The 12,258-nt window shown below is 38.9% G+C and overlaps 1 protein-coding gene across 3 annotated transcripts; it reads left to right on the top strand.

Annotated features, from left to right (window-relative positions):
- Positions 1 to 227: 227 nt before the first annotated feature.
- On the top strand, positions 228 to 11,769 carry ARPP19 (cAMP regulated phosphoprotein 19). Of its 3 annotated transcripts, XR_014895641.1 has the most exons (4): positions 242 to 485; positions 5,428 to 5,550; positions 8,449 to 10,712; positions 11,034 to 11,769. XR_014895641.1 is itself a non-coding variant. In XM_085303384.1 (3 exons), exons 1-3 carry the CDS (start codon positions 441 to 443, stop codon positions 5,740 to 5,742), a joined length of 282 nt encoding a protein of 93 aa, XP_085159510.1. In that variant the 5' UTR covers positions 228 to 440; the 3' UTR covers positions 5,743 to 5,784. The 3 variants fall into 3 exon arrangements, 2 of the variants coding, with proteins under 2 accessions (XP_085159510.1, XP_085159509.1); XM_085303384.1 differs by lacking the exons at positions 8,449 to 10,712; positions 11,034 to 11,769 and adding an exon at positions 5,629 to 5,784 and having other exon boundaries at positions 228 to 485; XM_085303383.1 differs by having other exon boundaries at positions 8,449 to 11,769.
- Positions 11,770 to 12,258: the final 489 nt, after the last annotated feature.

The following is a 12,258-nucleotide window of genomic DNA, read 5'->3' on the forward strand; positions in this document are numbered from 1 at the left end:
GCACCCCGCCGCGTGCCCCTCCGCGGCGCTCCGTGCCGGGGCCTGACTTCGCTTTCCCGAGCGAAGACCTCGTGGCCGTTACGTGGCCTGTCGGCCCGTGTCCCGGGAACCCGACCCGGCCCAGGCCCCCCGCGGCTGCCCCGCCGCCGCCCGGGCACTACAACTCCCAGCATGCCTGGCGGCAGGGCGGACGTGACGTCAGAGAAGCGGCCGGAGCCGGGGCGCAGGGACGGAAGTTCCGCCTCCGCCGCGCTCTGGGAGTGCGGCGGTGCCGTCGGGGAGGCTGCGCGCGGAGGAAGTCTGGGCCCGCCGGCTCACCGTCGTGAGAGCGGCGGCCATCTTGTGCGGAGGAGGCGGCTGCGCTGCGCTGCGCGGCGGGAGCGGCGGTCGCGCGTCCCCRCGAGCCCTTTCCGCGCCGCGGTCGCTGCTGCCGGGGCGCCATGTCTGCCGAGAGCGCCGAGCCCGCCTCGGCCGAGGAGCAGAAGGTGGGTGCCAGGTGGCCCGCGCCGGCCCACCGAGCGGCTTCCTCCGTCTCCGTCTGCGCGCCGCAGCGAGCGCGGGCGCCGGGCCCGGCGGCCGGGCCTCTCCCTCCGTTCCGCCCGCAGCCGGCGGCGGCCCTCCGGGCGGCGTCTCCCGGCCTGGCTGCCGCCGCGCCGCTCTCCGGGCTCCCTCAGCGCCGCGGGCCTGGCTGCGCAGCAGCCCCGGCGGCCCTCGGCCCCGCTGGGGCAGGGGCAGGGCCAGGCCCTGGGCGCGCTGCGGGCGCGGCGCCGCGCTGCAGGCCCTGCCGCCCGCGCCTCGGGGCGGAGGAGCCGCATCGCCGGGCTGGCTCCGCGCTCGGCACCGTGATTCCCGTCAGCAGCCGCTCGGCAGCCCCAGCAGGAGGGCGCGTCCGCGCCCGGGGCCTGCCCCGGCTCCTCCGGCCGCCTGCTGCTCTTCTGCCCGCCGTGTCCGCGGGGGAAAGACTTTCTCCTCGCAGTCTCAGGGGCTGGAGACCGGTGATAATCCAACTAGTCAAACTTTATTGCTATTATATGTGTGTGTGTGCGTGTGTGTATATATACATACATATATACATACATACATATATATATATATATATATAATCTAAGATGATCTACCAAGAAAGAAAAATACACAAAACCCAATTGCTGTGTTGCAGCTCGTCTTACTTAAATGTGGCTTCTAGAAAGAACAACTGCTARGTTTAAAGGCACTCATGTCATTGTTGTAACTAATAATTTTACAGATGCTTAAATGGGATTTAGCTTCATAGGTGACTGTATGCTGTTTGCTATTTCCTTCTGCTGGACATGACTTTAAAAAGTAATTTGGTTTCTTAGTTTCATCATTCTTATATGGACTYAGTTGCAATCTCTGTAGCTATTTCTAATTGGAAGAAGTTATGAAACAAGCGCTGCTCTGAAGGACCATAAAAGGAAAAACTTAATTTACCTCACCTATCTGAGATTTTATTTAATAATTTACAGTCTGTAATATGAGTTTRCCATGTAAGAAGGAGAGATTTGGGGTAATATAGAGTGATAATGTTGTAAGTGCAATAATCAGGTCCAACCTTCTACAGCTAGTATATTGTCCGTGCTTTTAAAATTTTGTGTTCTGCAGCTCAAATGTATTTTCACATTAGGTAGATTATTGAAAGGATAGTGTTTCTATTCAAAGCATATAAAAATTGTGGTTGCGGTCCTGGAATAGYTCTGTAATAAGAGCATAGTAAAACATGTGGTAGGAAGTTTATTGTGATGCCYTCTAGGGTGTTCTGATGAAGTCAGGTGACTTCAGCTCATTTTGCCAACTCAGTTGCGATATGAAGTTTTAAAATGTAGGGCTTACACATGGTATTTTGAAAATTCACTGAGTGTTTATGATATAGGGATTCCTCACTAATTTTCTACTTCAGTTTTAATCGTGTGACTTATTTAAGCCAAATGAAATGAAAAAAGCAAATAGAATTGTGTTTGTTTTCTGTAAGATTATATAAGATTATATATGTAAGGATACTGTGATATCAGTATTTCAAAGTTGTGTTATGGCATTACAATACTAAACTTCACTAAAAATGTTTATGCCAGGCTAGACAAAACTGAACGTTGGCTTAGCAAATGCTTAGCTCTGAAGTACTTATTGCAAAACAGGTTTGCTTAAATATTTCATATATATGCTTAGAAAAGATTAAGCCCCTAAAGCAACCTTGACTAAAAAGTGGCTTAATGATCAAACCTTTTACTCTAAGTTTTTCTAATGTGGTCTAAGGAGAATGAATATATGTTAGATGAGAAAGATGTTAAACAGGAAATTTATACACATTTGMAAACTTGTGTAAGACCAGTGTTTCCAGTTCTCAGTGTGAAAACTAAGAATATTGGGACAGGGAATTTGAACAACAACAAAGAAGCCTTTAGGTTATGGAAAATGTGCTTGGTTGTTTCATTTTGTTTTGCYTTAAATCCCTGTTTTTTCAGGAAGTTGTTAAAAATGGTGCATCTTGTTTTAAACTGGCTTTTGATGTAGCTGTTGGCTGAAGACTTACATTGTTGCTCTAGTCCTGTTTTCCCATTTCTGCTTGTCATTTTGTCTGATTCTTTTGTTGGAGAGGCTGAGCTCTTCATACCACAGTTTGAGAAGGCTAGTGGTTCTTTTTTAGCCATGCAGTTTACTTGTCCAGCAGATGTGAAACCTCACACATTTAGTACTGCTGTAAAGATTAAAAGGCAAAAGCTACCTTCCAATGAATTATCTAACTACCGGCTGTCTTTTAGTGAAGTAAGCAGACCTATCAGACAAAAATTATAATTTGCTAGAAGGAAGAACATGATGTGTTTTGATTCTTTTTCCATCTGTTGTTAGTCACTTGGTTATTTATAACTTAAAGGAAAAATACTAAATGTAAGACCAGCCTTATTGACTTGGGTTCAGGGTTAGTTTGGACCAGTGATGCATCTCCAACACTACTTGGTACTACCTAAACTGCGSAAGAATGTAAGGCTAGGGCAAGCATACAGTGATTTTTTTTCCTCCAACTACTATCCCAAGCCTCAGCAATCTATGACTTAAGAGCCTTCTGAGCTGTGAGTGTTCACATCCAACTTCTTTTTGAATCCATCTTGGCAATCCATTCTTGGCATCTACTCTATCCTGTAGCAAGGAGTTCTGTAGTTTAACTGTACGTTATGTGAAGAACTATCTCCTTCTCTTYGAAGCTACCATCAGCTGGTTCTGTTTGACACTGCAAATATTGAGGTTGAAATTCCTCTTTAATTTGTTTCCTGCTGTTTTGGGATCTTAATTTTCTCAATCAAGAGTAGGTGACGATAGTCTGTGTCCAGTTTAGCCGTATTTTTTGATTCTCTACTGTGTGATTATGTCAACCCTGAGAATTTGCTTATACGTCTCCTTTGATGCACCATAAATACATATTTATGCAGCCTATTTATTATTGGTCCTCTATTCTTAAATTCTCTCTTATTGGTTAATGTTAGCAAAACATTTTGCTTTGTTGCTCCRTTGGTTCAATGTTGAATAGCTCAGCATTAGATCTTGAAAGTGTGTTTAGCTGAAAGRATAGTTTTTGAGGAAAATCTGGGAGTCAGTTTTGATGTGATAGCAAAGCATGATAGGAAGAACAACTGTTGAATGTTTTTTCTAACATRTGACAATTGTAGTCTTGATTGGTATGATATGTAGTGAAAAAAAAGTTTTGTGTTCTGTAGCATGTTAGGTAAATTTGCGTATCTTTTATACTGCCAGCTACATTTTCATCTGTAACTGAAAAGCATTGGTTCCATTCCTCACAGAAGTTTCTTTGAAACARTTATGATGATTATTGTCTTTCCTTGGTAGAACTGCTAATTTAGATTCCCTTTGATTTGTGAGAAGTTCTCTTTGTGAGGTTTTGGACTAATGGAGCAACTAGACTGTCTGTTGTRTTTTAATTCTGTTGGGAGTTACCATATCCTTTGCTTCTGGAGTTTCTTACCAGAAAGATGTTGCATATTATAGATTCTTGATCTTTTATAAGAGATGTAGGAGAGCACTGTTAATTGTGGTAGGCTAGTTTTATGGCTGTATTTCTTTAGTAGTTCTGGCTGAAGGAGCCCCCAGCTGCTCCATTCCTGTGATCTCCCAGCCTCTGTGCTGACATACCTTTTTGTGTAGCTGCTTAGTGAACCAGATGGGGAGACTGATCCAACTGAGATGCAACCCAGTACGAAGAAAGGAATATATATAGATGGCTGTTTCTCAGTTGAATTAGTTTCTGTAACCTGTTTGTGTGGAATATACACAGTCATGCTGATTGATGCAATGAAAGGATGATGACATAGATGGAAAAGAGAGTGAAGGGGCTACCTGTGTAGCTCTACAGTAAATATACAACTCTAGTCACAGGTGAATACTGGGCTCTTCTGATCTGAATGGGAATTCTTTTCCTGGCTAAAAGTCTTCCTGTGAATTCAGATGGTAATTACATTTCAAGGCATGCAGCAGCCAGTGCAAAAAATATATATTTTTCCCCAAATAAGCCCTGTTTTGCATACAAAAAATTATATTGGATGAATATTGGAAAGTAGTGAAAGAAGAAATTTGAATTGAAGATATTTTRGAAATGGTCTGGTAGTAATTTGATGCATATAGTACAATTTCTTCTATGTGAACTGGAGCAGATGAGTATAAAGTAGAGGTCAGTGTGGAAAGACTGGATGCACAAATTACAGCTTTTGCCAAATGGGTATCTTCAAATCGTTTGGGTATCTGCATTTTACAGTGTGCTCATAAAATAAGCATTTTATTCTACATAAATGGGCTATCTAGGTTAGGATGATCATAGATAACACTGCCTTACATAAAAGGCTAGCATAGAGAACTACAGTATTGCTGTCATTAATATGCAGCAATTATTTTTGAGACTGAGGTACTTTAATACTGTTTCATGGTGAACATCAGTGCGTCACAGTTATAGTGCAGTCATAAAAATAGATTATTTCAAGCATGCAAGTACTAATCTGTCACTACTACTTTATGATGAAGAGAGGTACCTGGAAAAAATCCTGTGTCTCTGGCTCACCTTTCAACATTTGTTTAAACCTAGTGAAGCTCTACCTTTGCCTGAAAAATGTTTTTGTTGTTGAACTTGAATACCATACCTTGCTCTTAATATAGACTGCTTTTCTGTAAAAATGATCTGTGTTGATTATATTTGAACATGTTCAGGAATAGTATTTATGTAAGATAGCTGAACTCTTACATTTGCTTCCCATCAGTGTTTTTGAGAGAATATGAACATGTCTACTGAAATAATTGATATATTCAGGTATTAGCATAAGTCAGCATGTTGATGGATTGCCTGTGAAGGTGTTCTGATACAGAGTATTCTGATGTATTTAACTTACAGTATTGTTAATTGTGTTTCAGGAAATGGAGGATAAGGTGATCAGCCCAGAAAAAGCTGAAGAAGCAAAATTGAAAGCAAGATATCCTCATCTGGGCCAGAAGCCAGGAGGCTCAGACTTCTTGAGAAAGAGGCTTCAAAAAGGAGTGAGTTCTTTATTGTCCACAGGGTGTGGACAAGAAATGTCAAAGCTCCCATATCTGTAATTCTTTTTTGCTCTACAGACCTTCATATGCCTACAGCTGCTAAGAAGTTCAAACTTTTTCTGGAAAAGCACAAGGAAGAGAAACCTGTTAAAACACCATTTCCACAGAATAGATATCCAGTTGGCAAAGTAGATGCTTACAGCATCAATGGTTTACCTGCACTTTTAAGAAGAAGACTGCTTTTGGTGACTTTTCTGTATATAACACAGCATAGTTAATGACTACTGGGAACAGTCAGGTAGTAGGCCCCTGGTGCACTTTGGAGTGCCTGAATTGCTGCAGTTTAAAATATGGTCCAGATAGTCAGRTAGTGGATTAGGTGGCTTCTTCTGTGAATTACTCAATTACGTGGTCAAAGGCAACCTAAGCAAGAGTTCAGCTAGTTCGTAGTGTGTGTAGATACAGAATGGTCACGGGATGTGTATAGGGTACTGATGATTTAGGAAGACAGTACAGAGTTCTTTTTGTCGGCAGAACAATTGTTATTTTTTGTACTGTCAGTACAAATGTGAAAAAAACACCAACAGTAACAATCTCTACAATATTTTCATCTTGATAATAGTACTGTGTATGCAAAGGATGTAACAGCCTATATTTTCAAATTTGAGTGCTTGGATGCTGTTTTGTTTTTAGTATTTTGATCCAGAACCATCAAGATCAAGAGAAGGTCATCTTATTTGGCTCAGGGTTTGGGAATCTGCTATTGCGATGAAGGAAGACAAAAAGTTACAGATTCTGATTCATAACCTACCTTCTTCAGTTCTCCACTCATAATTTGGTGATAATAATTTTCTCCCATGTTATATTTTTTATTATTTTTGTTTAATGTGTTCAGTGTCTTAAAGGAGGAAGCCGCTTTGTTTGGTGTAGGCCCCTGGTGCACTTTGGAGTGCCTGAATTGCTGCAGTGTAAAATATAGTCCAGATAGTGAGCGTACTTTTAGAGAGTGTGACACTAAGATTCCTAYGTAAATTTAGAGTCTGTTCGAGCGGGATGGTCAAATACAGGCTATTTATGAGAAGCTAGAGTATATTAGAAGAAAATAAAGAAATAAGCTAAAGGAAGAAATGGGCTGATATTCTAATGCATGAAAAGCATTTTTTAGACATTTTTCTAAACTTACATTCTCAGATTCTCTTGTATTTGACAACTCAGACACTCTGCCTGTATAATTAGATGCATACATCATTAGCATGTTTCCTCTAGAGTAATAATAGGTAAGAATGGATGCTACGCTTCTACAGAAAGAATTCTAGTTCTACAGATGGAAATATATATCAGCTAACAGCAGTAACACATCTAAAGATTGAACAATTTGTTATTACTTAGTTCCTATTTAAAAGTTCATTTTCATTCCATCTTGAAGCACAAAATACAAAAGCCTATTTTCAGGCCTGTCTGCAGATACAGTGCCAGAATATTGTGGTGTGAAAAGGATTATACTGTCAAAAGGGTTGAATCGGAAGATTTGCCAGTGAAAGTATCTGAATCAGGTGTACTGACTCCCTGGGAAAAAACAGACTTTTTTCTTAAAAGGTCCAGCAAACTACAGCACAAAACATTAAATGCCTTCTTCAGGAGCCCTAAATATATCTCCTCTTTATTTCTTAGGTAAACACCTGTTAATTCAGGTGTTTAAATTACTTCTCTTCAACTGCTGACACTGAACATTTTACAAGTAGTTAGTACTAATACAAAATGAAGGGARAGGTGGTAATATGTTCTCTGGAAGCTCTTAAACATAACAGGAAATAATGGTTGCTGTGGAACTGACTTAGAGGTAATGCCCATGTMAACTTACCTAGGGAGTGTTCTCTTCAGAGGTGATTGTGCATTGTAAGCAATAATTGCTAGTGCTAGTCTTTCTTCTGAATCTAATTTTTGGCTTCATTTGGTAATCTGTGTGAAGCTGTAAGTTAAAAGTACCTTTGTGGTAGGCCTCTGAATAGGTATAACAAAATACATTTGTTTCTCTAAAATGTGTGAACCAGCAATAGAAGACTTTGTGCAGGACTTGAATGATGCTTAATCTTATCATAACACAGATAGTTTTAAGTTGTTTGTCTTTAACATCCATAGATAACATTGAGAGATGTGACAGCAAAAAGGACTGTAAAGGTTAATACTAATAAAAGTTATAGAAATATAATATGAACGTTTGTATTTAAGGAACACTGTTTTGCAAAGTGAACGTAAAGCAAAATTCAAACTTAATGTATTCCTTAGATTCTAAATGAGTATCTTATGTCCAGAAGAAACCTGGAGTTCTGATAAGAATTTCATTCACAGTGCTTTTCAGAAGTTCTGGACAGTAGATTTGACTCAACTGAATGATAAATTTTGGAATTTAGGATTTGTAGCTTCAGTGTTTGAATATATGCAGCTAAGAGGTTTTCTTGTTATATGCAGTTTTGTGCTGCTTTGATATGGTATGACAGAGCAGACTCAATTCTCCAGCTTTAGTTCCTACATTGATATAGTTTGGTTATTCTGTCTACCAGAGATTTCTCACTGCAACAGATTTTACAAACCCCAAGGGCTGAAGTGTGGGTGAGCAATGCTCTTGTGAAAACTAAGGCAAAAATAATGGTCACGTGATATTAGATGAATGGTATCTGGAACCTTAACCATTCACTTAATAGTGTTCCGAATTTAACTATGCATGCCTGATAGTTTTGATAGGATTTTTTTGATCAGCGTAGAGCTAGTTATCTTACCAAATCAAGAAGTTTTAATAACAATTTAAGTTTTAAAGAATCTATCTAACCACGTAATTCAGCATATATATCTAATAACACTTCAGACTTTTAAATATATGTATATAATTTTGTCTTTTAGCAAAAGTACTTTGACTCTGGCGATTACAACATGGCTAAAGCAAAGATGAAGAATAAGCAACTGCCAACTGCAGCTCCTGACAAGACAGAAGTCACTGGTGACCATATTCCTACTCCACAGGATCTCCCGCAGCGGAAACCTTCTCTTGTTGCTAGCAAGCTGGCTGGCTGACTAGAACAGCTGAACTGCATGAATATTCTCATTCCTGTTATTTCTCCCTAATAGTTATTTCTCACCTCACTCCCCCTCCTTTTTTTTTTCTTACACTAAGTCATGAGACTGACAGCTTTGCAGGTAGCGATAGCATGTGCTGCTATTGTAAGAGAGTACTGTTAAGAAGTAAAACRTGTAGTGTTTGGAGTAGTTGAGAACAATGCACTGATTAAAAGGACAAGTTTGGTTAGAGCAATGTAATCTACTTGAAAATGTACATATTGCCCATTTCCTAGTGTAGGACTGGTTCCAGCAAGTGACATCACAAGTTTTACAACTTTTAATGTTCCTGCTTTTGTTATTTCACCTTAATTACAGCATATTTGTATTTAATATAACCTCCAGTTGTGTTGGTTTTTCTTCTGTGTTTGGGTTTGTTGTCTAAAATAGAGGTTTAGATCACAAGTTGCTAGAAGATGAAGCATGTATAAAAACAAAGACAGGGCTCTGACTGAATTTTGTTTCTGCTCTTGAACGGCCTTAAACCTGTTTCAGCTTTAACAATAGAGTTTTTACTTGGGCAATATTTGCCCATCCTGGCGTAACTCTTGTGAACCTAGTGCTTATTGACAACTGCCTGTTGAAGCTGGTATTCTCTTGAGTTCTGTAGCTTAGAACACACTTTCGTTGAAGATGTGAATGAAGTGTGCATGTGCATAGACTGTTGAATTCACTCTTGTGCCATTTTTGTAAATATGATAGTTTTGCACAACCTTTTGCAAATGTCTATTAATTTTACACTTTAAAAAGCAGATAATGTGCCAGTCAAAGCACAAGTGATTCTGTACCTTTCAGAGTACCTGAAACTAGGAGCCCAGAATCTTGCTACTGAAAGTAAAAACTGCAAACCTGAGATTTGTGAAACACACTTGATTCAGCCATATGCTTTTGCAGTTGTATATTTTATTCAGCAACAACTACACACATTCAAATTTAATCTGAAATTCATACCTATATTTGAAGGCAGGTGCCCTTTTTATTCAGCATCTCTTTAAGCTTTTAAAGCTGAAATGCTCTGTGTGAGGATGGGAAAGAAATGAATTGTGCTTGAGAGTTTCCCTCATGACAAACTTCAAATCTAAGCTTGCTAAGGTTAGATACTCTGTTGTCTTTGACTCTCAGACTTCTGGAAGTGAAAGAGTATATACCTTTAATTTTCTTCTTGAACTCCTGAAGTGGTAGTAAACTAACTCCTTGTCTCTTTGTTATACAGCAGTTGCTCACTGGCTTTGGGCAACATACAAATACCAGTTCAAAAATTTTTTTTTAATATAATGACCTATGGAGGAATAAATAGGCAGTTTTTCATGCCAGTAAATGGGAGCAAACCTCGGATCATCTACATGATGCAAGTCATAAGTACTAGATTGCCAAAATACAGTTGATATTAGATAGGTAACTTGATGTGTTTAAGAGCATGTTTACTCAATGAAAGCAGATGTATTAAAGTATAGTGTGATCCAAAATGTAATTGATTTTAATATAAGTAATCACAGCTGTGATGTTCTCTGGGAGTATAAGCTCTTTCAAAAGATCAGCCTACTGAATATTATTTTCTTTAAAGAAAATGTTCTGATACAGTTTCTGTTTAAAAAAAAAAAACAAAAACACAATACAGGCATCGTAAGAGAAGATGTTCTTAATGAACATGCATGTTTTTCAAATAATGTGCTTTTTATTGACATGTTCAGAAAGGTCTTACAGGATAAGTAATTGCTAGCCAAGAACAACATTGGCCCATATCTTTTGCAGTGCTCTCTTTTTAAAGGCAAACTTGTACATCAGAAAATGATCAGGAAAATGAATAATCTTAATTTGGCCTCAGTTTGATCAGAGCATGAGCAAAGTCTATCAGTGTCTAAATAACCAGTATATTCTTCTCCATTCAGAGGATTTCCAAATTGCTAACCTTATTTTCAGTATATATAGTAATTAAGGACAGGCTTGAGAACACTCCCCCCTCCCTTATCTACCATTAGCATTTTGATGAATTTGTGATTTTTTTTTTCACAGGAGCAGGCTGAAGAAACAGACCTACTTGGTTTCTTTAGGTAAGAAGTTAGGCTGGGAGAAGAATATACCAAGTAAAACGTAAACCAGTATAGCAAGGAAAAYGAATTTATTGGAGTAAACTGCTTTTTATAGATGTGTGTCCTAATGTGAAAATTCCTCTTTATTTTTGTATGTATAAATGAAAATCAGAACTTAATTATAGGACTGGGCCTGAAACAAATTTTGAACAACTAAAGATGACTTGCTATGTATTGTCTGGTGCCACTGTTCTGTAGTTCACATAGGTAAAGTTTTCTTGATGTTTAGGAAGGTTTAAAAATAGCCATTCTGATTTAAACATTCCGTTCATTCACCTACAGCTTGGCTCATCCTGCTGGTTGGACAACACAAGCTCTTCTGATGTTCACTCAGTGGCTTGCAGACTACTGCAAATTCAGCTACATATATCTTATCCATGCAAAGTGTGTATTTGGAGTACTGTATTATTAACTAGGTCATTGATTGATTATGAGCCTTCACATCTGACAGACCTCAGCAGCAGGCAGAGCTATTTTAATACTATACGCTGTTGAAAACTTAAGTCCAATAATCACTTAACAGTAATTCAAACTTGACTGCAAATTGATGCTTACTTTCAGCTTACTCCAGCAAGATAACTCAGCTATCTAAACTTATGTACATAATGTATTATATGAGTTTTACCATTTGATAATGACCTTTTTCAAAGAAAACCTGTCCACACTGTAGTCCAGCAGTCCCTTTCATATCTTGCCTTTAAAGATAGTGTTTAGTTATTAGAGTAGTACTCATGTAGGCTAGTAATAGTTGATAGCACCAACATTTTATTCAAGATAGTTACAAGTGGATTAATGACAACTTCAGAAATATGTCCCAAATCTGTAGCACCAAAGGCTTCCCTCTCATTGTTCTTTATGGAGTAGGACAGTGTTTGTGTAAAGGCCACAGGAGTACATTTTGTTGGACATATTTGTACCCAGTCAGGATGTTACAGTGATGAAAATGTCAATTGTTCTTTTCAAACATACACATTGTATAGTATACAGAATAAATTGATCTACTTAGTTTTTACTGCAATGTGCAGATTTGTCTCGTCTTTACTGTCGTTTCCTAAATGATACTGCATACTTCATTATGGATAATTTCTAAAACCTGACTCTTGCTACTCTGTATGATTAAAAATATGACTGGGCTTTGGTTTGTAGTATGTTAGACTACAGAATTACTTTAATGTAATCACATTTATATATATTTCAGTGCTTATTTTTCTAATAAGGCAATTAAAGCTTATTGTTTGAAAACTCTGTAACAAATGATTATTTTGGTCCCTTATACAGAGTAAGGGGGATTTCTGGGAATTAACTTGGCATATAGTAGTTTGCATTACTATAGATTATATTGACCTGCATATGACAAAGTTTCCAAGAAATCAAGATCTTGGAAAAAAATCACACTGATCTTATACTCAGAACTGTGACTTAGGTACTGGTCKTCTGTGCAACTTCAGGATCCTCGTAGTATGCTTATACAATTAGTTCAGTAATCAAATTTATGATAACACCCTAA

The sequence above is a fragment of the Rhea americana genome, unplaced genomic scaffold, assembly GCF_003343005.1.
Source record: "Rhea americana isolate MKP2758 unplaced genomic scaffold, rheAme1 scaffold_2, whole genome shotgun sequence".
Lineage (NCBI taxonomy): Eukaryota > Metazoa > Chordata > Aves > Rheiformes > Rheidae > Rhea > Rhea americana.